The sequence below is a fragment of the Lonchura striata genome, chromosome 1, assembly GCF_050655825.1.
Source record: "Lonchura striata isolate lonStrDom1 chromosome 1, ASM5065582v1, whole genome shotgun sequence".
NCBI lineage: Eukaryota > Metazoa > Chordata > Aves > Passeriformes > Estrildidae > Lonchura > Lonchura striata.
In genome coordinates, this window is record NC_140703.1 from 11796993 (window position 1) to 11821416 (window position 24424).

The 24424-nt window shown below is 41.0% G+C and overlaps 1 protein-coding gene across 10 annotated transcripts in view; it reads right to left on the minus strand.

Annotated features, from left to right (window-relative positions):
• ROBO1 (roundabout guidance receptor 1) overlaps positions 1–24424 on the minus strand; it is a 684183-nt gene that overhangs the window by 288315 nt on the left and 371444 nt on the right. Inside the window, exon 1 of one of the 10 annotated variants that reach the window (XM_077790954.2) lies at positions 4584–5002. The exons of the other annotated variants lie outside the window; for them this stretch is intronic. Coding sequence (XP_077647080.1) covers positions 4584–4638 — 55 coding nt within the window. The 5' untranslated portion in view covers positions 4639–5002. Of the gene's footprint in view, positions 1–4583; positions 5003–24424 lie in introns of those variants that run through there. 10 annotated transcript variants of the gene reach the window in all.

Sequence of the window (24424 nt, forward strand, 5' to 3'; positions counted from 1 at the left end):
ACAGAGCACACAAATAAAATGTGTCAGGATCTCAGCGTATGAAATTCTTAAGTGCCATTTTGTTTGCTTGGAAAGAGCAAGGCCACAAAAGAACCTCAAAACATTAACAACTATCAACAACCAAATGACTCATTCCAAACTATTCAAATACAGAAAACCTGTAACAAATTCACAACAGTAACTTAAACATTGACAATGGGCATCTTCACTATGAAAGGCAGATTTTTGAAGAAGAATCCAAGCCGAGTGACCGTTATCCACACAGGACATTTAACAGCAACAGAAATACTACACTGAGAACTGCAGCAAGTTACCAGACTTGCTAGACCCAGCAAATTGTTATTATATTCATTAGGGAAAGCTATCCCATAATGAGACATAATATTGCAGTCACTTAGGATTGTGAAATAAAACTCTTCCAGTCATTTAGGAAAATTATGTGCCAACCAAAACCAATGCTACTTGAAAGTGAGGGAACAGGTTCCCAGATAACTTTAAGAATAAACATAGATTTTTCTCTCTTGAACTTCTAAATATTTTCTTTTTCCACCTTCAACGAAAACTAATTTGGTCTTTGACCATCATTTCCAAAGCATTTTATGTTCAAGCATTGTTTGGCAAAGGTATTTAATATTTAGTATTAACATGATAACACTGCTACCTAAGCGTCACTAGTTTCTGATAATATTTTTAATGGCCCTTCTATTCTTGTAAAGTCAATCAAACCCTTTATCATGCACACTCAGGAGTATTCTTCACATAAATTCACGTTTTCCAATAAAATCTTATGGACATGACACATGATTCCACCAAAATTCAATATCCTGAACATTACAGACGATCCCTGATAATGAAGTTACTCTGCAACTTCAACAAAAAAACTTCTGACAACCAACACTGACTGCAGTGAGCAAAAATCAGCTTGAGTGTTCCTCTGGTTTAAACTAAGTTAATTCACAGGCAATAGGAAAAAAAATAGTGCCTCTTTGTAGCTGAAAGATAACAAAATTCACACTTGTGCAAATTGAAAAAAAAAAAAAAAGAATTCTGCTGTCCACAGATACTATCAGTACTCATTAGTGGCTGTGTATCAAATACCTGGATACTTGGAGACTATTTAATCACAAGCAAGGACTTAGCAGTTTTGCAGCATGTGGTTACTTCTTTGCTAGCTTGAAGTCTTCCAACACAAGTGGGGCAGCTTCTTCTAAGAAAGATTGCTAGCTCAATCTTTCTTATATATTTTTCTAATAAAATTACTTGGAACAGCACACAATGCATTAGGGATAAGTGGAAAAAAAGCACATTTTTAAAGTTTTCTTGGGTGACTTATTTGCTTTTACAGATTAGGCACTTAATACTTTCATAATCCTTTGAATTACTATCTATTTTTTTAAGAAAATCTCTCCTAATTTATTACTATTAAACAGAGAAGACATAAAAGGAGTAGAACTCTTTCCAGAAATGCTCTAGCACTTCATGAGAGAGCTTTTAAGTACAAACTTCTGAGACAAACAAACAAAATGTATCAAGGAAGTGACCGATTTATTTACTCCAATAGGTAGCTTAGCCAGCTGGAAAGGACTCTGGGGACCCTCCATGGGCACCCTTAAACTATTAACCATCAGAAGGTAACTCTCCCATGAAGGAGGAATACAAGAGACAATTTTGCCCTCCACTGGCTAGAGCTATCACTGAAAAACATGCCTGCCTCGCTGTGTCAGCATGGAAAAACCTCTGGAGCAAAGGCACCAATCCCATTTCAAGAGCAGTAATTAGTAAGGGATAACATGGACAGGAGAGGGGGAAAGGGTGGGTGTTGAGCAGATGGGAATCAGCAATGCCATGAAATAACTCGTCAAAATATGAAGATTTCCACAGAGGGAAACAGAAAAATCACACAGGGACATATTTAGCCTTGAGAATGGCTCGAGCAGTGAACAACCATGTGGAAAACCAGAACCTTGACACTCCTTCCCAGCAAAAATGTTCTGCATGTTGCCCTTCAGATAAGTGAAATCTTTTCTTTCCCAAACATACTCATTTGATGCTGCTGCTTCCTGGGGAGTGGAGAGATGAAAAAAATCCAGGAAGTCTGAAGCAAAGTCTGCCTCAGAACGAAGGAAAAAGGGCAGAAAGCAGGTCAATACTCAAGAAAACAAGGATACCAGAGAAGTATTCCTTAAAGCAATTCTTATTCTGTATTCAAAAAAGCATTGAAATTAGACTGGGAGAATAAGGGAGGAAAGCTGCTACATTCCAATTTTCAACAGTATTCAAATTTAAATGTATTCAACATTTATTAACCACAGGCTTACATGAAAGAAGGTACTTCATAGGATCCCACAGAGACAACACCAAGGTAAAAATTAGGGGTTTTAAATTTTAAGTGGTTTACCAATTACTGTTTTAACAAACATTAACCCACTTTTTTATTATTGATATTTTTTTCTCTCTCCCATCCCCCAGTCATTTCCCACCTCTCAGCAGAAGTTTCTAACATCCCATTTAGAGTGTGGCCAACACAAACCATTGATTCAGTAGTGGGTGGAAATGAGGGAAGTGAGAACCTTCAGTGGAAGAGGGAGGAAAGGATCAATCAACTTGCAAGATCAGCTGTCAGCAGAACTCAAAGGATTTCAGTGTGGAAACTGATGTAGATGACTCCTGTCCTTCCTCCTGCACTGCAGCCATCTGCCCTCAAACTTCATCCTGCCAAAGGTTTCTGGCATCTCCATTGTTGCAGACACAAGACTAAGTATTTGACCACACTCTAGTTAAGGGGAAAAATAAATTCCTCCTGGTGAAGGAGCTGAAATAGCGTTATTATCTGTCGCTTGTCTCTTATCATTGTTACTGAGTTTGCTTACATGACAAAACTAAAAGCCTTCATAAAATACCATGGCTTTTTCCTTTTTGTTTTTTCCCTCTCCAACTCAGATGGAATCAACATTATTAGAGAGAGCATCCTCATCCAGAGGAGGGTGGGGGGAAAGAAAAAAAACCTTGCATTCAACTTTATTGAGCATGGATATGATTAACAGATGAGAGGATTAAAAGATAAATTAAATACAATTGTTTCTTACCTTGGGAGTTTAAAACATCCCAATACATTATCAAGTTTCAGAGTACACTATCTATGAAGTCACCTTCTCTTCATAGGTGGTGATGATTGGCATGAAAGTTTCAGAAAGAGCAAATGGGTGGAAAGGCCCATTCCATTTGTTTCTTCCATCACGTGAAGGAGGCAATACAGAGAAAAATCAAACTAAAGATGGCATGACAGACACAGTCAAAAGTGAACAGGGCAAGAGGCAACCCTACTCAGGATGCAAGGTTTGCAATGTCCAAAGCCACAAGGAGCAAACCAATACCTAAGAGCAAAAATTTAGTAATTAAACTTATGATATAATCTAGAAACAGATATAAGTTACTACACTTAGTGACATAATTAAGACTTGAAGCTTCAGGCAGTGAACTTAAGCCTTTCAAAAACTTCATTCATCCATTCACTGACAAAATGTGTCATGCTTTAATGACTCAAAGGGGTCCTCTACAAATTTATAAGAATCAGTGAAGGCAGCGAAGTTTGCGCCCAAACCAACCTTCACTATGGCCCAAGAATTGACTGCGTTCACTTAGCGTGTGACAAAAGGCGTTCCTGAGAAGTAATACTGCAGGGAGACAAAACCTGTCCTCCTGAGGGAGGCGGGGTCCTTGTGCAGAGGCAAACCCGAAATCCCCCCAAGCCCCAGGGCGCGCCCGGCTGAGCCGCAGCCGCTCCGAGCCCCGCGCCGCTCTCCGCGGGGCGCACGGAGCCAAAGCCGCGCTCCACAGTGCCCTTCAGTGCCGCCCTATCTGTAACCCATCAGGCACGATAACATGCCCCAACACTGTAAGCCCCACGTAAAAGTGTGCCTAATGAGCATTAATCCCCCCTATCTCCTCGGCCACCTCTCCCATTCTCACTGAGCACGCCGGCGCTTCACTTCACACACGTGCGTCCACTTCATTCGCCAAGGTGAAGCAGAACCCATCCCCTCAAGCCCTCCCTTCCCTCCCTCACCGCCGAGGTCCCCCCGGTGGCGGTGTGCGGGCTTAGCCGGGCCCGGGGCTGGGACGGGGGGATGCGCAGGGACCGCCCGGCCGCGGGTGCGGGGTACCGGCGGGCAGCCGCGCCGAGCGGGGTCCCGGCCCGCCGCAATCAACACCAGCCGCGGGGACATAATCGACCCCGGGAGCCGCAGGCGGTGGGAGCCCTGGGACCAGGGCAGGACCCGGCGCCGCGCATCCCCCCGCTCCCCGCCCCGGGCAGCGGGGAGCCGCAGGCGGTGGGAGCCCTGGGACCAGGGCAGGACCCGGCGCCGCGCATCCCCCCGCTCCCCGCCCCGGCAGCTCCCGGGGCAAACGCGGGCCGGGCGCCCGCAGGGTGGAAGCCGAGCTCGGTTTCCGAGTAAAGGAGGGGGCCGGGAGGCGCGGAGGGGCCGAAGTGGGGGAGCGAGGGGAGGGAAGGAGGAGAGCGGCTGCCCGAGCGCTGCCACCGCCGCGGCCGCGTATCCGACCCGCCTGCGTGAGGTGGTTACCTGAGGTGACACATATGAATCCGAAGAGGTAAAAGTGAGCAAACTCCGCGATCATTGTCCTCGGGTGGCGCCTGCAAGCAGTCTCATGCCAGAAGAGCGGGGGCAGAAAGGAAGAGCCCCCAGTTGTAATTCCACAGAAGCTTAAGGCAGGCGAGGTTCTCTAATCCAGCGGACTCCCGGGGCGAGCCCCCTCCGGGCACGGCGCTGTCAGGTCCGCGGGGCTCCAGCCGCTCGCCAACTCCGGCCGGCCTCCCCTCTCCTGGCCCGGGCTTTCCTCAGCGGCGCCTTGACACTTCCCAGGACTATCCAAAGCGATAGGAGAAAACAAAAGATCCTCGAGTTCCCGCAGCGGAGGTCTGCCGCCTCCCGAGCGCAAGTTGCTGCCCCGGCCACCGACTCCGCTCTGGGCGCCCGGGACGAGCCGGTAACGGAGCGCAGGCGGGACGGGCACGGACCGGCCACGCCGCCCTCCGCGACGGCGAGGGGCGGGCAGGGAGCTCCGCGAAGCGTCCCCGCCGAGTCACTGCGCGCCCGGCGAGCGGCGGGCAGAGCGCGGCGGCGGAGCGGCGGCAGCGCCCGCTCCCATGGCGGGGGAAGGAGGCGGGCGCGTCGGGGGCCGCGGCGGAGCCCGGCCGCGGTCAGGCGGGGCGGCGGGCAGGGGAGCCCCGGCGGCTGCCCCGAGCCCAGCCCAGCATCGCCGCCGCCCCCGCCCCTGCACGCGGGGATCCCACGCTCGCCCCCGCCCCAGCGCCGGAGGAGGGCACGAGAGGGGCGATGGAAGGAAAGAAGAAAGAAAAGGCAGAGAGAGAGAGAGGGCGAGAAAAACTTCCTCGGGCCAACGCCCCCGAGCCGCCCGCCCTCGGTGCGGCGGCTGCGGGAGGAGGAGAGGCAGGAGGAGGAGGAGGAGCGGCTCCCTCGCCTTGCCCCGCCGCCGGGGCAGGGGTGCACGAGTCAGGCGGGGCCGAGCCCGCCGCGCCTGAACTTTCTGCTGTCACGTCGAGCCGCTCGCCTCCGCCGCGGGTTTCCCCTTCCCCCTCCCGGCCGCCGCCTCCCGCCCGCGCTGCCGCCGCGGCAGGTCTGCCGCCGCCCCGGGACACCTTAAAGGAGCCGCACCTACGCGGCCCCCGCACGCCCCGAGCGCCGCTGCCCGCCCGCCCCGCCCCGCGGGAGCCGGCGCCGCCTCCCGCCCCTGCCCCCGCCGAAGGTGAAACGCTCCCGGAGCCCGCCGTGCCCCGGGCTCGGCGCAGACGGAGCTGGGGAGGGGAGAGAGCGCACCAGAAGTTCGGATACCCCCCGCCGAAAACAAACGCACAAAGCCCCCGCTCGGGTCTCCACCGGCATTGCCTCGCCGGGTGGTTCCTAACGCCTCTGGCCTGGCCGTGCTCCAGGCGGGGACCAAACCTCTAGGAGAAGCATCCCCAAAGCATCACTCCTGCGGCTGAGTGCACGGACAGATTGTACTCCGCATGGCCATGTCACACCGTGAGAGGCGGTGGTGGGGGAAGAGCGGGAAAGGTGGACTTAGAAGAAGCAGCACTACCACCTTACAGAAAAGCTCCAGCTATTCCTAGATTTGATTCATTAAGTTGTGAGGATTGAATGAGGCAGACAAAGAAATTTAATTTCCAAGCAGCGTATTGAATATATTAACCCCATTGCAAGTGAGTCTGCAGTGGGATAATAAAACTATATAGAAAGACTCTTGATGTACTTTCTGTCACAGGATTTATACAGACCCCACACTGTTATCAGCCAAACAGGTTTGGGTGCTGGCAGCCACCATCAGTCAAACCACAAAGAATGTCACTGAGTTTGCCCCATGTTGCATCCCTCAGGGCAAACTGACCAAAAGTCCAACAGAAATTTCCTATGCATCACACTGAGTCTGTTTCATCCCCTTTTATCTGTATGAGATCCATAAAGACAGATTTTCAATACTGTAAAGCAAAACTGGTTTACATTGGGAAAAGAAGCACCTGGTTATATGCACACAGTGTATCTGTAGCAGCAGCAACCAAACTGGCAATATTTTCTTCTAAAACTGATGAGAATTGATGAACATCCAAAAGTTAGAAAACTGGTCTAGTGTTTTACACCAGTTAATTTTCACAGTGAAAAAACAAATTAATGTCCTACTTCAAAGACATTTAGAAAGCAATCGTAACTGTGGAATCAGTAGCAGTGAATATTTTTGAATATGAGCAGATTTCTTCAAGCTGTACCTAGCCAACCATTTCTCTTCCTTTTGTGACCTCATGCACTTCATGAAAGAAAAATGCATTAGCACCTCTGGAGTTAAAACCACACCACAGAAACAGTAAAGAGTCCTGAGATAATCCTTGGATCCTAGTGTGAAGTTTGAGATTTCAATGAATTAGATTTGGAGTTCTTCTTTTATAATTGATTAAATAAATAGGGGTCACATGCAGGGCTGAAAATGGTCCTCAAGAGTACATTTACTTCACCTCTGTTCTCACAGAGGGTCAAATATAAGTAAGACCCTAACTAGCAGGTATTTTGTAATCCCTCTTCTATCCATTTCTCATTATTGGAATTTCATACTATATTTAGGTAACCTGTCCCAGTTACGATATAGTCAAATTTCTTTTTTTTTAAAGCCTAGACTAAATAGTCTTTTGGAAGAAAACACACCACCATCCTCACCAATAAAATTTTGAAGACTTTTTTTTTTTTTTTAATTCCTTTTGTAGTATCAATATTTGGCTGACTCCCATTATACCAAATTTTGTACATATTTTAAGTGATTGCATCTCTTTAAAAAGCAAATTCACATATGTACCAGTAGGCCACTCTAAAGGAAATGAGTGGGTTCACTTATTCTATGAATGTACCTTCACACATATATTTCATGTGTACATGTACTTATTTACTAGAAAAGTGTCATTTTTATGTATGCCTCTGTTTATATGAGATATATTTCTCTAATCTTTAATTTAAAAATGTAATTTTTAATGCATTTCTATGGCCTATGTATTATCTAGCAACTTAAACAATCGATTTACTTTGTAACTGACAAGAATATATACAATGTTTGCAGAAGGTAAATAAAGCATTTTCCTAATTCTTGATTTTTTTCAACTCAGGATGAAGCTGTCTCCTGTTCATTAGTGCAATAGTAGGTTTCTAGATTCACACTTTTGTTTAGGTAATTTAAAAGAAAAAGGCCAGTAAAATTGTATGCCATGTTAAAGTCTTGTTGTATGCTGGCTGCTAATTTGAAATTCACATGCAGAGAAATTCTCCATCCAGCAGTGGATTAAAGCTCTGAAGCTTGAATGACCTTACCATGTGATCTTGAGACGAGCCTACGTAAAACAGTTTAAAGCTTTTGTGCCACAGTTACCCCATCTTTAATGAACCTCTATGACTGTTTCAATCACTATAAAGAATTTTATATCCTTTGAGAAGAACAGAGTCATTCTACTTTAGGTACCTATAGTGAAAGTACAGTAGAGCTTCAAAGGCTTGTTCAATTTGTACTGTCTCAGATACTTCATAACATAATATTTAGCTGTCAGTGCTTTCTTACTTCAGAAAAATTGCTAGGAGTGAATGTATACTGCTCTAATTATCTTTCTTAAAATTCATTTAGATTGTAATAATATATAACAGCTGCACAGCTGAGTGAATCTCTTAAAATTGTAAGCCTACAGAATTTCATCAGAATGTCTTGTAAGTAATTGACATCATCTTTAATTCTGCAGATGTTCTTACAAAATGTGTGCTATTACAGCACCCTTATTGTCCTTTATACTGAGACATACAGACATCCATGTGAGACGCACACATATATGTGTGTCTGTCAGAAAATATTTCTAGGAAAAGAAACGTGGCTCTAACCTCTTCAGACGTGGGGAACAGTATGTCGATGAGTATTACAAAGCACATGTACTTGCTGTGTTTATTCTGTAATATGTAATACCATTTTTAAGACACAAATATGTAATTTGCTGGGAGAACAGAACTACTTCAAAGCACAAATTTACACATGCTGCCTGAGTTTGAGGCACAGGACTTGCATGAAACCTCCAACAAAAAGGGTTCTTCAGAACGGATAATTGTGATTCAGCAGATGGCACTCTTCCCTCGAAGTGCCTAAAATCAGTTCTGCCTCTGACACAAGGGATGATGTGCTTTGAGAGATTATTCAGAAGAACTTGAACTTCTGTAAGCACTGAAGATCCCAGGCACTTCTCTCCAAGGCACATGACGTCTTGGATGTGTTGTTGGGGCAAACACTCTGTCTCTCCACAAACCTCTTTGAACTTCAAATGACTCTCCCCCTTCCTGCTCTCCAAAGTACCGTGTAGCCTTCCATTTATCTGTGGAGCTGGCTGCCAGGAATGCCTCTGTGCGTGCATTACACGGGCACACACACTCGTGTCTGCAGAAGCTCAGCGGGTTTATCATTCCAAGCTGGCAGCCAGGATTACTGAATCAGTACCTTTATTCTACAGGCTACAGCTAAGCTCTCACTGACATCATAGGGATCGTATAGATACGACTAAGTTTCAAAAACTCTCTTCCAGACTGTTTAGGACGCCGTGGAAGTGATGGGTTGCATTATTTAGTGAACTGCCTTAAAAAGCTGTTATAAATATTTTTTGCTGAAATTAAGTGGAAAAATACGAGGAATTATATATGCATCTCTCTTTGTGTATTTTTCTCTAAGTATATTCTGGGTCTTTAACATGGCTGGAATCTTAGCTGAAGTCAATAAACATACCTGATAGCAGAACAGTACATTATTTCAGTGATATTTTCATTAGGAAAAAAAAAAAACCCTGGATTTTCCTACATTAGATCTAAAGAAGCACTGAAGTGTTAGAAGAAGGAGCACTGTAAAGGACAACTGAATATAAAAAGTGCTTGAATAGCAAAATCTTGAAAACCTACAGTTGCCTTATAATTAATTGGGATAATTATTGTGAACAAACAAGAAATGTTATGATTTCCATGCCCATATAAGTAAATTTCTGTCTCTTTCTTGACCTGTCTGGTTACTGTTTAAACATGCCGTTCAAACACATTGTTTTTTTGTGTTTGATTGCTCAACCTTACCATGATTTTGCTTTTATTTACATTAATTTTGTGATGCAATCCTTATTTTCTTTGATGTTACTCTTAATTACACTACTAGCAAATTCTGATTTCCAGTGTCTTTCACTACATACAACATTTAGAATAGTCACTGCAGAGTAAGGAATAATAGCAATAAAATATAATATTTTAAAATATAATATTATATTTCCTACGATTAATTCAAAGATAGAGACCCTAAGGAAGCTCAAGCCTCATTATGCTAGGTGTGTAAAAACACCATGATAAAAGATGCTTTCTTCAAAGGATTTATAAAGCATCGCTATCAACATAAAGAACTTACAGAAAAAAATCACCACTGGCATAGACATGCAAAATTCCATTGAATTTTATCCTTTAATATTCCTTTGTATTAGGGGTGAATGGGTCTTTTCATTTCAGTTCAAAGATGCTATAGCACATCCCCACTGAAAAAAAAAAAAAATCACTGAAGCTATATTCCTTCTGTTGCCCCAGTAGAAAATGCTAAAGGCATATTTGCTATTCAGTCTACTCAGCAGACTAGCTCAAATGCTTTAAAAAAATTATTATAATTATAGGAAATATTGCCTAGAACTCCTGCTTTGTGGTTTTGTTCTTGTTAGTGACAAAATGCTAATCTGCTTAATATGTAATTTATATACAAACAACACAGTATTTATTACAAAACCAGTGTTATCTCTGATATTGCCAAACAAAGAGAGACCTGTCCCTGAAATCTCAGTATTTGCTTTAAATGTTTAACAAATGAGCCATTCAGTACTCACTATCTCCTTGCCTCAATATGAGGAGTATGAGGGTGTCACCTAGTGGATTGTTCTGGCTGCCTGGAAGAGACCTCACAAGCCAAATCAGCCAAATGGCACTGAATGAACTAACAAAATGAAAGAGAAAAGCCTCTTTTTTTCTTTATTTAATTACTCCGGGAATTGTGAGAGCTTCAACAGAGCGTCATTGTTCTGTAATATCTGCCTTTGGGTCCCCATTCATGCCACAGAATCTGTTGGCACTGAAAAGAGCTGCAAGAATGATGCATCCAAAATCTTGAAAATTACCTATGTTCTTGGAGCAGAGGAAAGGTTTAATATTACCAGAGACAACTATTTTAAATGAGTTGCAAAAAAGTTTTGTTTGAGATTCCAAATAATAAGTGGAAGAAAGTGCCTGTAAGTTTCATCAATTATATTTTAAAAGAAGGAACTATTCCATGGTTTTCAGCAGGCCATCAAAAAATGGGGGGTTTGCATGTATTAATTTGAGATTGCTGTATGCATTTATAATTCATGAATAGTTAAGGTTAACCTTAGCAATCTGGAGATGAAAAGGATTACATAAACTATCCATCTTATTTCTTTGATTGAATTGCTGCACATATTTAAAGCAGACTCCACTTAAGAACTGAATACCTGCAGTGAATTAACTCAGTAAAATGCAAAGCAGATACCCAGCCAGCTCACCCAGTACCATTGCAATTGCATGTTGAAATTTAAAATAACCAGCATACAATTTATAATTGCATGATGAAAGCCTATCTGATCCCATATATTTAACCTCTTTTAATTAAAAAAATGCTTACTATAGTTTTAATATTGCATTCTGCCCTTGAGTGGAGGAAGGGAAGAAAGCAAGGATGGAACTACAGATGATAAAGACATCCTATTTTCGTGCCTAGAGCATGCATTTGAATTACACCCCCTGAAATTCTTGAGTGTGTGCTGTGTGACCAGCATGGGAAGAGGAAAAAGCCTTTGCCCCATGATGGTATGCTTATTTTTTTGTGTCAGAAGTACATCCTACCCATCAGCAGACACAGCATGCTACTGGAAGGAGCAGCAAAAAATCTTGCATTAGCAGTACGCTTTGCTGGCCATGCTGTTGGTGCCCTGCCATAATATGTCTATTTTAATGAACAAGTGGGTCTGCCTTTCTCTGTGTATGATGGTTAGCACATCCTTAGCCTTCTCTGCATACACAAAATACACACAGTCAATCTAAAATTCCTTGAAAAAGTAATTTCATCCCTGGTGAAAAGGTATGAAGATCCCAACAATTCTTATCCATATTAAAAGCTCACCAAACCACACTTCAAGAGTAGTGTGAAAGTCTATATTACTTGATTAGAAAAAGAAAATATATAAAGGTATTTCAATTGTGTGACTACAACTATCTCTACTTTTTGATGTAGGAAATAAAGAAAAAAGGAAAAAAAAAAAGATTAGTTAAATTCCTCACCCTCAAAACAGAGAACAGAGTTCTTTGATCAGAAGTGTCTTATTCTGCTAGATATTAAATGTTTTCTGGCCCTTAGAAGCATTTCTCCGTTGTTTGGGACATATAATTATTTGAGGATTTTCTTTTTAATGTATTTTGTCTTTTTAACACTGTTGGTCTATATCTTAATGGATTCTGCTGTGAAGTGCCCAGGTGATGTACATTGTGGAGTTCAGGAGGAGACACTGACAAAGTAGTAAACCTGCAGGGCAAGTAAGGATTAGTGCTGAGGGAGAGAATACTGTCCATGAGCCTTGTATGCCCATTCATACAGCAGGCTATTTCATTCTCAAACAGTTCCTTCCAGCAGCAGTACCAGGCTCCCATACCTCATACATCTCCTTTTGCACAGGAGGTCACACTGCCTTCAGGACGGGCAGGGGGGAAAGGAAAACAAACTAGACAGAAGGCCTTGGGCCCCAGCTAAATATTTCATTAAAAAGAAAACTGCTCTTGCATGTTTTCTCTTTAAAACCTCCCAAAGGAGAAATCTGTCAGGGAATGTCTGCACAGTTAGGAGCATCCCGTAACACAGCTATTCCTCCCACTCTCCGAGCCGGCCTGACACGAGCCAGCTCCAGTGCAGGAGCTGAGCAAACATTCCCTGCTGGTGCCAAGGCTGAGCTAACACGGGTTGTGTCTCAACAGGCCTTATTAGCCGAGGCTCATTACCGCAGCGGCCGGGCTCGGGGGCAGCGGCTCCGGGAGCTGCTGCCGGCCCGCAGACGCGCCGTCAGCGCCGCCCTCCTCCTCTTCCTCCCGGAGATGCTCCCGCTCCATCTCCAGCCGGCAGCTGCTCCTCCCAAAAAGCTGGCCTGGCATACAAGACTGGGTTAGTGGAAGGTTGAGAAGTGCAGGCAGGGCAGGGCATCACCCCTGCTGCACTGTAATGGTGTTTTCTCAGGTACAAAGCAGGACCTTAGGCAAGGATCATGCAGCTATACAACTTCCACTTTCCTCTTCTGTCGCCTCTTAACAGGGAAAATGTGAGAGGAAATTGCACACTGAGCGCTTTAAAAACACAGCAATCCGCTTTCAAATAAAAAGCTGAAATTTTTTTCTTTCATATAAACGGACAAGTTTTGTACTATCCTAGTTGTTACTGGGTAAACACAATTTATCTGCTTTTACCCTCAGCTGCACTGCTGGACAAACAAGTGTTTAGCTGGAATGCACAATCACAGCTTCATGGGATCACAAAACCCACTTCAAAGAGCACAAAAAGAGCAGAAAAAATTGCTTATTAAATCTAACTGCTGTACGGGCACAGGACCAGCATGGCAGTCCAGATAGCAATATCAGACTAAATAAATATTAAGACTGAAGAAAGTCTCAGGCAAAGTTCCTACAGACCACAATAGGAGAGGATATTATCTGGGATCTACACCTTCCACGTATGATCCCTGTAGCTGTAGTTCTTAGGTGAGTAAGAGAGCAGCAGTGAGACACAAACATTATGTGTCAAAACCATAATTTGAAATTTACACCTACGCACAAAGATGGAGAAAATGATTCCAAATCATTTGGCCTTATTTATTTATTAAATTATTTCAGGTTTTATTTCAACTGCCATTTTGATGTGTTGCTTCATAATGATGGAGCTGAGAAATTGTCTGTTTTTGTGTGTTCAAAATATATAGTCTCACATGAAGGTAATAACCTTAGGCCAGAGGATATTTCCTTGGCACTCAGAGGGTTTTTAATATTGAAATTTTGTATATTGCCATGGAAAGTTTCTACTAACCAAGAAGGAACTATTTTTAAGTGGTAGGATAAGCTATTTGCCTGAGTAGAAGTTGGAGAGATTTCATTCAAGCATATTCAGTTGTCTCTCATTATGAACAACTTTATATATAATTGTTAAATTTTATATTTTCTTCCCAACTTTTAAGAAAATATACATATTTAGTGTTTGGGACACATTTTGGTATGCAGTATTACTTGTGCAGCAAGATTTACATTTTGATTTATTGGAGAAACGAGGTTTAAACCCCTGTCTTTTCTTATTAGAATGGGGAAATCCTCACAGTCAATTCAATGTGATGATAAATACGTGTCTTTCAGTAAAGTACTTATCTAACATCCAATGTACTTTGTTCTTATCTGGATTGATTCCAAAATATACAGTTTCAAGTGAACTATGCTGTAATGCCCTCTGCTGGCACTGAGCTGGTAAAAACACTGTAAATTTCCTTTGTAGTTCACTTGAAAAGGTACAAAAATAACATTAAGACCTTGGGCTCAAATCATCATAAACTTCTACCAGTGCGCTAGGCTAATTATAGACTCTTATAAGACATTTTTAAAATAAAACTGGCTAAGTTGATCTTAAATAATACCAAATTTGACATAACATTTTTACAAAGTTGCTAAGACCTTCAAGAAAGAAAGAATATTCTTTCTCAAGAAAGGCTATTTACTAAATTCTCAAAATTCTGTGAAAAATTCCACTGCAAAAGGAATAAACTATTAAAGAGCATCAACTGACATTCATTTAACTTCAAGAACTTGATGCTGCATTAGGAAGCCAAGGCTGAAAATCTTACCAGAGTGGTAATGTTAGATTTCAGAATTCCAAAGGTCTTGGCTTATATTGTAACAAACCAACACATGACAATATCCATAGGCTGAAGCCACTCTTCAAGTAGGGAACTGAATATGTGTACTAGGACTTACATTGTAACTTCAGTTGGTAGTTTAAATGTCTTTAAAATAAAATGGGAATGACAACTCAGACTGTTAAGTACAGCTATAGCAGAGGATCCTGCTTCAATACTTTTATGGCAGGAATATGTGGAAAAAAGGAAATGCTGCAAAATCAACTTAAGTTTTTCCCTGCTCGACTTATTAGTGCCTGACAGAAGGCTTAGTGAGAAGCTACCCATTCCCAAGGAGTTAATTAGTACCTTCTGTGAATAAACACCAAACACACCAACATCTTATATGCAGCAAGATTAAACAAGTAATGTTTCTTAAAGTTATGTATCCTTTGAAGTATGCTTGGTTAAAATAGCCTTAATTAGATAGCATAATGCTAAAAATAAGGTTAGGGTATTCTTGTTTTTTTCTTCCTTTTCTCTCTGAACACAGAGTAAAAATTATAAACCTGGCCCAAATGTGGCATAATGAAAACATGAATGAGGTTTTCAAAAGTGCTTTGCAGAGGGGGATGTTCAACTGCCACTGGAAGAACTTCTTTTGGTATTTTTGAAAATCCCACCCTCAACCCTTTATTCATAATCCCTTGAAAGAGATTTTTCCTTTAATCCATAAATCTGCCCATCAGATATGCAGGGTGAATCACCAATTAACAGGAGACACAAAGGATTTTCTTGATTACATTTTGGACAAGCATTTCTCTGGAGAGCTGCTGCTTTTGTTCAAAATCAGCCTGTCTCCTCCATGTTTGAGCATGCTGGATGCTTCACAATCAGAACCCAGTGCCACAGAAACATGGGCTTGAATGGCCCAAAATGTTTATGTTATAGATTAGGCAAAATCTTGCTGTTGTGTCACGTCATTTCAGATGGCAAGTGCTGGCATCTGAAATTATGCTTTGCTTTTTGGGACACAATGGCATTGGACACTAATGATGAATACATGCAACATGGCAATAAGCATGTTAAAGGCAAACATTTGTACTCAAGACTATTGTGTAGATTCAGCCTAATCCTTAGAGCATTTTGGGTTCTTGGATCTGCTGTGTCCTAAGCTGGCAGTAGCTTGAGGTGATAACCCACTGCCTGAGAGCTGGTGTGGGAGGCATGCCTGCCATTTTCCAGATATGTGGGAAAAGCTGGAGTCCATCTGTTTTCTTCCCCAGCATTTTTAATGATTTGCCATATCTTTGATTAACTATGTTATTTAAGCCACAGTGAAGACAAGAGTAGAGACAAGTTTTAAATAGCATAATGTAGTTCTCTGAAGTTTGCTTTATTATGCTAAAGATTGTAGTGACTTTTATTTCATCTGTTTGGCTTTATGTTTGAAACTTAATTTACTAACTACAGGAAACAGTTACATCAGTGATCAGATTTCCTATCAATGAAATAATAAAAGGCCTAGCTAGCCTGTGAAAATTTTGCTTTACTGCTACTCTGGAAGATATTTTCCAATGTAGTCTAGAAAATAACATTTATGATTTTTCTCTTATCACTAGTCTTCTCTGTAAAAGACCATATTACAGGTAACCCTAGTCCCAAGGATATGTAATAATTTCCTACTTAAGAGGTTTGTATTGTATGCAGTGGCTAAAACAAGACATACTGAAGAAACAGCCTATTCTTTTACTACCCACTGGATTTGGGAGAAACTATTTATTTGACACTGAATTCTCACCTAGGTGGCAGAGAGACTGAGGTCCACTGTGAAAAACCCCTGTTACAGAGAGGAGAGGACTTATTTCTAGAATCTTGCTACACAAACATAGATTGGTGCAGAATTTTAACAATATAAACAAACACCCCTCTCAAATGCTCCCATGCTTGTCATGACACTACACAGGATAGGCCTAGCTCTGAATAACAATTTTAAAAATCTGTATTGGAGTGAACTTAGCTGTTGCAGGGATGGCAGCTATTCCCATGACACAGCAATATTCCCTGTTTTTCAGAAACAAACACACTAAAAGCAACAGGCAGAGGGGAGGACAGAAGGGCCTCGACCCGTCAGTGCTCTATTGCTACGTAGATGACAACCCCATAAATCTGACTGAGATTCCGTGGCCATAAACTGGATCCAGAAAACCCATGAGATCCAAAAGCCTTATGTTCTGCACACTCATCCTTGCCATCTGAAATGCTGCCATGGCCAAATAACAGCACAACAGTTCTACCTCATGAGGCCTGAGCTCATGAGTTCTGGGGTAATGTCAAAGTCTTATTGCTGTCATATCCTGGAAAACCAGGACCAATGTATTTGTATCCACAAAAAATACATAACAACAACAAAAAACCAAAACCAAAACCAAAAACAAGCAAAAAAACCAACCAACCAACCAAGCAAACAAAAAACCAAAAAAAACCCCAGCAGATAAACGTCTTTTTCATTTATGTCTATCTGTTAATACGTTTAGTAAGACATGAAATATATCTCTACTTTTAAAATCAAGCAGCAGGTTCTGGAAGCGATACTTACAAACAGATTATTAGTACAAACAACCTCTAATAATACAGTACTGAAGAGTCAAGGGAATAAGTGGAATTTTCATTTCTTGATTCTTGCAAATTAAGATAAGGTGCTTTTCTGGAAGCCTTAAGCAAATACCAGTGTGTCTTATGGATCCCAGCAGAAGGGTTAAATGGGTGAAATTTAAATGTCTTTTATCACAATTAATCAAGTGATCCTTTTTTTTTTAATCATAGATGTCACAAATCAAATTATATTAGACAAATTATTATTTATGAAATGAACATAAGAATTTTTTTAAAAATATATTATTACAATGCATTTAAAAGTTTTTATTTATCTCTGTAAGTATAACCACACCACAGCTTGTAAGTGATTCTTTTCTATTCTATTGATGAAAATGAACATAGATCCAAAACATGATAGCCCATACCCACAAAATGGCAATGAATTACTTCTTTGTCACCCCTTCAGTTTGTGGTTTACGGACTACAACACAAGCTGATTATATTGATGTTCCTATTTATGAAAGTTAGGGGAATTTTCTTATCTTTCACTGAAGTTATGTCTTCAGTTGATTACAAGTAAGACTGGGAAAAAAAGTCTTTTAATGAAATATGCGACACATAGTTCTACTAAATACAATCACACATTGCTCAGCAAAGCTGTCAATAAAGTGGAACAAATGCAACTCCTCAAATATTTCAATGAAATTAGTAATTAATAGTTTTCTAGTATGGAGCTTCTTGGAGCACAAAGAATAAATCTCATAAAATAAAGGCAAGACACTAACAACCCAATTTCATGCAGAATTCCAACTCCTGAAAGGTCTAAAGCCTCAGGCACTTACAATTTACTGTTCTCATTCATAGAAATGATTTGCAGACCTAAATGAATATTTTAGGTTTTTTTTCTTTGAGTCAAATGATCCATCTGTTTACTAAAACAATTCACCACAAAGCCAAAGAGGTCATTTCAGGGTAAAACCTCCATCTTAGCAAAGGGTAAACCAAACAGGGTGTCAAGTTGAACTATTTGAAGTATAAAGTAACATGAGATAACATTTGATGATGGTCAGATTGTATGATCTTTCTGCTCCAGCATTTTTAAGACTGAGATACAAAGAATGATTTTCTTGGAAGCTATTAAATAAACAGAGCTTTATATTTCTATGGCATTTTCCCAGTTTTACACTGCTGAGCAGTGCTGATAATAAATGTTATTTGTAAAAATGAGTATATTCTCCAACTTCTTCAGCCACACCACCACACAAGGGAGTGTTTTCAGTAGGCAATGAATGTGTAAGATGAATCAAGGCTAGAAGCATAAGCCACACAACTTTTTCATCTTATTTCATGAGAGGAGATGAATGGTAGAGGATGAATGGAAAAATGAGAATGAGAGATACTATTTATTTTAAATTGTTAATTTGCAGCAAAATTGCCATGTTTTGTGTGAGACTGAGTGGCAAGGGAAAAAGAATAATATAAACTCAATGGAAATATGTTTGTCTGAACTGAAACTATACCATATTGTCTAATTTTAGCATTGCCAAAAATTTCAGTGGTGTTAGATTTACAGTACATCTACTATAAAAGAGCAAACTCCCTATAAATGGCTATATTCTCAAAATCAGTATCAATTTTTGCTTCCTAAAATAAAAAAGATAATAGAATACTTGCCATGATTCTTCAAATACAATTGTCATTACCAAGAATTACCAGAATGTATAGAAAATAAAATCTGTTCTCAGTGAGTAGATTCCCTCCAGCTGTGGTGCTTCTTTCTGCTAATCCTTGCACTGGAAGCAGGCAGGTGTAAACACTGTATTCAATCACAGCGTTCTGGGTTGGAAGAGACCCACAAGGATCATCAAGTCCAACTCTTCAGTGTATGACCCATATGGAGATCAAACCCCCAACAGTGCAGAGCCTAGTGGAGGAAAATAAATTAAGCACAAAAACCTGCATTGACGGAATTGTGTATAATCTTCCAACTGAAAATCTTATCTGATGGGTAGAAGTACAGCTCTGGGTCCCAGTCAGAGTTTATTGATGGATTCACATCATCACACACAGTACAGCTCCTTGGAGACCCCAGGGCCTCTTCTGGTTAACCCAGATTTCCTTTCCATGAACATAAATATCAGTCATCTCCTCCATCACGAAATTCCAGGATATTTTTTTTTACTCATTTGTTTTTCCAAAGTTTTTTTTTCTTTTTTTTTTTTTTTCCTAATGCTGCAGTGGAATTTTGTTGTTGTTGTTGCTGTTTTTGGTGGGTTTTTTTGTTTGTTTTTTTTTTTTTATTAAAGGATTCCATGTACTGGTTTTGGAACGGTGTTTCAAAGGTCAGCTTTCTATAAGCAAGTTCTGTCCTGGTTCTGTCTGCAGCCAACATGAGAAATAGGCTACTCCAGAGTCTCTCTAATGGAAGATCTTAACATTTGTTTTCGAGCTGGTGAATCATCTTCTGCAACTGCCTCTTTCTGCCCTCTTACTGCCAGACTGGTTTAGACTTTTCATACACCTGAAGTTAGGCAAGAGAAGTCCAATATTTACACGTAATACTCTGTAGGACTTTGATCTACCTGAAAAAGGTTTTCACAAAAGGTGCCTTCAATATCTTGTTCTAGATTTATTTAGCACAGGCCTTTGAGTTAGCAGTCTTTGTTGCAAACTCTTGAAACAGTGAAACTTTTTTTAAACTAAATTCTACAACAGTTGTTTGCACACAATTCATTAGAAACTGGAGTAGCTATAAGAAAGGGGTGGACTAATTACTCTGCAGTTTCCTGTAACACCATAACAATTCTCCTACTATTGTAGGAGAATTTCTTTTCCTAGTCAAAAATTTTGCAGTACAAGAGGAAATTGCTCAAACCACAGCAAAGGACTTCTACTGAAAGAAAGGGGAATGGGAATGGGAGGGGGAATGGGAGGAGGATGGAAGGGGAAGGGGAAGGGGAAGGGGAAGGGGAAGGGGAAGGGGAAGGGGAAGGGGAAGGGGAAGGGAAGGGAAGGGAAGGGAAGGGAAGGGAAGGGAAGGGAAAGGGAAGGGAAGGGAAGGGAAGGGAAGGGAAGGGAAGGGAAGGGAAGGGAAGGGAAGGGAAGGGAAGGGAAGGGAAGGGAAGGGAAGGGAAGGGAAGGGAAGGGAAGGGAAAGGGAAAGGGAAAGGGAAGGGAAAGGGAAAGGAAAGGAAAGGGAAAGGGAAAGGGAAAGGGAAAGGGAAAGGGAAAGGGAAAGGGAAAGGGAAAGGGAAAGGGAAAGGGAAAGGGAAAGGGAAAGGGAAAGGGAAAGGGAAAGGGAAAGGGAAAGGGAAAGGGAAAGGGAAAGGGAAAGGGAAAGGGAAAGGGAAAGGGAAAGGGAAAGGGAAAGGGAAGGGAAGGGAAGGGAAGGGAAGGGAAGGGAAGGGAAGGGAAGGGAAGGGAAGGGAAGGGAAGGGAAGGGAAGGGAAGGGAAGGGAAGGGAAGGGAAGGGAAGGGAAGGGAAGGGAAGGGAAGGGAAGGGAAGGGAAGGGAAGGGAAGGAAAGGAAAGGAAAGGAAAGGAAAGGAAAGGAAAGGAAAGGAAAGGAAAGGAAAGGAAAGGAAAGGAAAGGAAAGGAAAGGAAAGGAAAGGAAAGGAAAGGAAAGGAAAGGAAAGGAAAGGAAAGGAAAGGAAAGGAAAGGAAAGGAAAGGAAAGGAAAGGAAAGGAAAGGAAAGGAAAGGAAAGGAAAGGAAAGGGCGAGCTAATTGTCTCTTCTGGCTATGAAACCACTAGAGTTTCCTGTGTTCTGCCATGTTCAGTACGTATGAAGTGTGATGACAATGATGGTGGTAAGGAGTTGATTCTTGCTTTAATCTGTTTTCAAATCTCTCTTGAGTTTTAACACCCAGACAAGTGTTTAATCTTTATATCTTGCCTTCAAAGCCGCAGACAGATTCCTACAAAGGTCTTCAGATAAACAGTAAAAGTGCTGAATGTTGTGAAAACATACATGCTTCTTCTTTCAGATCCATTCCTTTGTATACTTCTTTTTATTAGTTTTGATATTATTAGACACACGGGCTAGAGCTAAAATACTGATAATATTGATATTACATAGATTTAATCTCATAAGAAAACAGATGCCATCTTTAAAATTATTTATACCATACAGGTGCTTTATATTAATCAAATTCTTTTTTTGCTTTGAGTATAACTGTGTCAATTGAGGTGCTTATCTGTTCATGTTCTGTTCTAATAAATTACTGCTAATCATATTTGAAGGCATGTTTAAGAGTTTTTAGACTGGTAAAAGATATTAAACCTTTTCAGAAATATCATAAATATTATACTGCAAAAGCCATAGTGCATGTGGGTAATATTCATCAAATTGAATTAATTCATAATCATTGCCACCTACTGTGCTGCAGCAAACAACCCTAAAAGAAAGTTTTTATTAGACTGTGCAGAGTACACTTGAGCTATACAGTAAATATTTTTTGAGGTGGGTACCAAAGACTCACCCACTTTACAATTGCTGTGTATTCCACATTACAGTTTTTAAGTATTCATTGCAAGATTGTGACCTGTGCTATATATTCAAACTTCTGTGGGAGTAGGCTGTTAGCAGCATAAATAAAAGAACCAAAGATAGGATTTTGATTTCTCATTGGGAAACACAGTTTTAAAGTGGGGGAGGACACCAGGATTCATATTTATTAAGGTGAAAATATCAATTTTTTTTTCACTGAAAACACAGAAGTTCATGTGAGGTATTTCCATTGAGCTGTAACCCTGCTGTTTTAAGTATCACCAACTAAATTATTTTCAGAATGGAAAGATAATCAAGTTGAGACTAATAAAAGTGGTTGCAAGTGGCAAAGAACACAATGGAAAAGATGCAGTATGACTTGGTTGATGTCACAAGGTAGGGCCATACAAAGCACTCACTGAGAGAAGAGGGTAGGAGAGGGAAAAATATTCAGAAAATTTGACCATGAATTTCATGCGATGATATTATGCTACCAGAAGGAGATAAGGGGAGAAGTGAGGGAGGGGAAATTGGAGAAGTAATGCTGAAGAGACTTCAGTTAGAATATATTGAAGAAAACCATGGAACAGGTAGATGCAGAAGCTGAGAAAAAGTGACAGCTATGCTGTAATGAGAAAGTGGAAAGGATTATAATGGCTTCAGTAAGTCTAGCAACATAGCATTAACCCTGAGAAACCTAATGACATTTGGGAACTTAAACACAGCCTCATATCTAGTCTGGATGCTATCATGGCAAATGAAAATCTTTAGTAGCAGCACCACTTGAGTTCTTATTCCAGTGTTATGACAGTTACTGTTCATCAAAAGGCTGCACTGTTAAGAGGAGGACTGGCTTATGCATTAAATATCTGAATAGTAAAAAAACTCTCATCTTCTGAGCATACAGGAGTTCCTATCCCTTTCTAAATAATACTCCCCTCCTTATTTTCTTTGACAAGAGTCAAAATGTTCAGCGCTTGACAGGGACTGAGCCTTAAGAATTGTCTCCAATCATCACTGTCTTTCTACTTTCCTCTTGGCTGCCTATCTCATGAAATATGATTTCCCAAGCCCAGTGCCAGCCACCAGTGTTCTTCAATCAAATTCTTCGTAGAGACTCACAAGTGTCACATCAACCAGTCCAGCACCTCATTATAAAACAGAGGGTGAAACATTGAGAAAAGAAAGCAAACAGAAAAGAAAAATGTAAATAGCATCACTTCTTGGTTACCAGGTGCATTTTATCTTATCTCTCTCTGTCTCCCAGGCTGTAAATTCCTCAGGGATAAGGGCTGTTTTAACAAGTGCCTTTTCCAGTGTTTATCGCAGCATCATGCATATGTTCTAGCACAGTGAAAAATCTGTCACACAGCTACTTTTCAGCTATTGCCTGTTATCTTATATGATACTTCTTTGGAGTTATTAATTATTATGTCACAGGATTTCTGTTTTGCCATGGCAAAACAAAAATCAAGAAATTTTGATTACATTGTCCTCTTTCTAGGACATTTGTGCCAAGCCTAACTTCTCATCAACCTGAAATATGAGGCATTGCATTAGTAAAATAAGTATTCAATCTTTTCGCTCTCACCTTCTTTATGCTGAGATTTGCTGCTGCTTTGTTAAATTTCACCATGTTGATCAGATTACATGAGATTTAAAAACTGTCCTAAACTTGTCATAGAGCCCTGCATTCTGAGCAATACTCTTCACCTATTAGCCAAGAGCAGATATTCAAAGCACCTGGACTTTATGTCTCCATCCAATTTCTTCTTGGTTTTATTCCTGCATAACATTTTCACTTCAAGTGTGCTGATTTCAGGTGATATCAAGGTAATTTAATTCCAAATTCATAGCATATTGGCCTTTTTTAACCAAGCTCTGTCTAATACTTAGCCTTGGGGCAGAAGTGTGTGGGTGAGCACTTTCTTTGCACTGTTTATAGCCCAAATTTGCATTTTTTCCTCCACCTAACAGGAATTGAAACTAAAGGAGGAATTTGCTGGTTTTGCTTCTTTTGGTACAGTGTTCTTTTACACTTTCTATTCATAATCCAAAATTCCAGTGGTAATATTTCTTTTTTAATTAATTTATTTTCTGCAGTTTCTTAATTTGTTTTTTATTCCTTCAGGTAAACCAGTGCATGCTCGTGCTAGGACCGTGTGACAACAGGTCATATGGTTCATATTCAGTGAATGAGAGCAATATTTCACATTTGAGCTAACAAGACACAAGAGAGCTGTTCAACAGCTCTGGGCCTCTTATTTCTTGTGTATAGACTTCATAGTAGCTGGTATTAAGAGCAGAGCTAAGCCCAAAGCTTCCGTGGGCTGACAAGCAATGTCACTTGTGTCACTGCACTTCCTTGGAGAGGAAATGGGTGTGCTCTTGCATAATTTCCCTCAACCATCCATGTGGAACCAAATTACGTATTTGGTATTTGGTATTACTGACCACCATTTTGTGGTCAGTCCTAGAAAGAAAATACACACCCTTTTATGTGTGCCAGAACACATCCATACACTTTCAAGCGATAAAAAGCAGCAGAGAATTTGGGGTTATGAATTTTTTTTTTCTTCCTAAACCTCCGGTTTTAGAGTCCTAGTTCTTCTAAAGCTACTTTAAATGAAAAGTACCACTGTTAAGCAGGACTTCTAAGTCTTACTGCTTGCCAAAACCAGGAGGTCTGAGATTATTGATTACTTAAAATAACTGATTTGGCACCAGCTGCAGGCTACTGAGAAATAGTGCAAATGCAACCAATGGCTTATTTTGTTAGAGCTTGGTTGGGTATTTTCTTAGATGCTGTGTATGAAAGATTTAGGCAGCTGTAACGGAGGGAGCTGA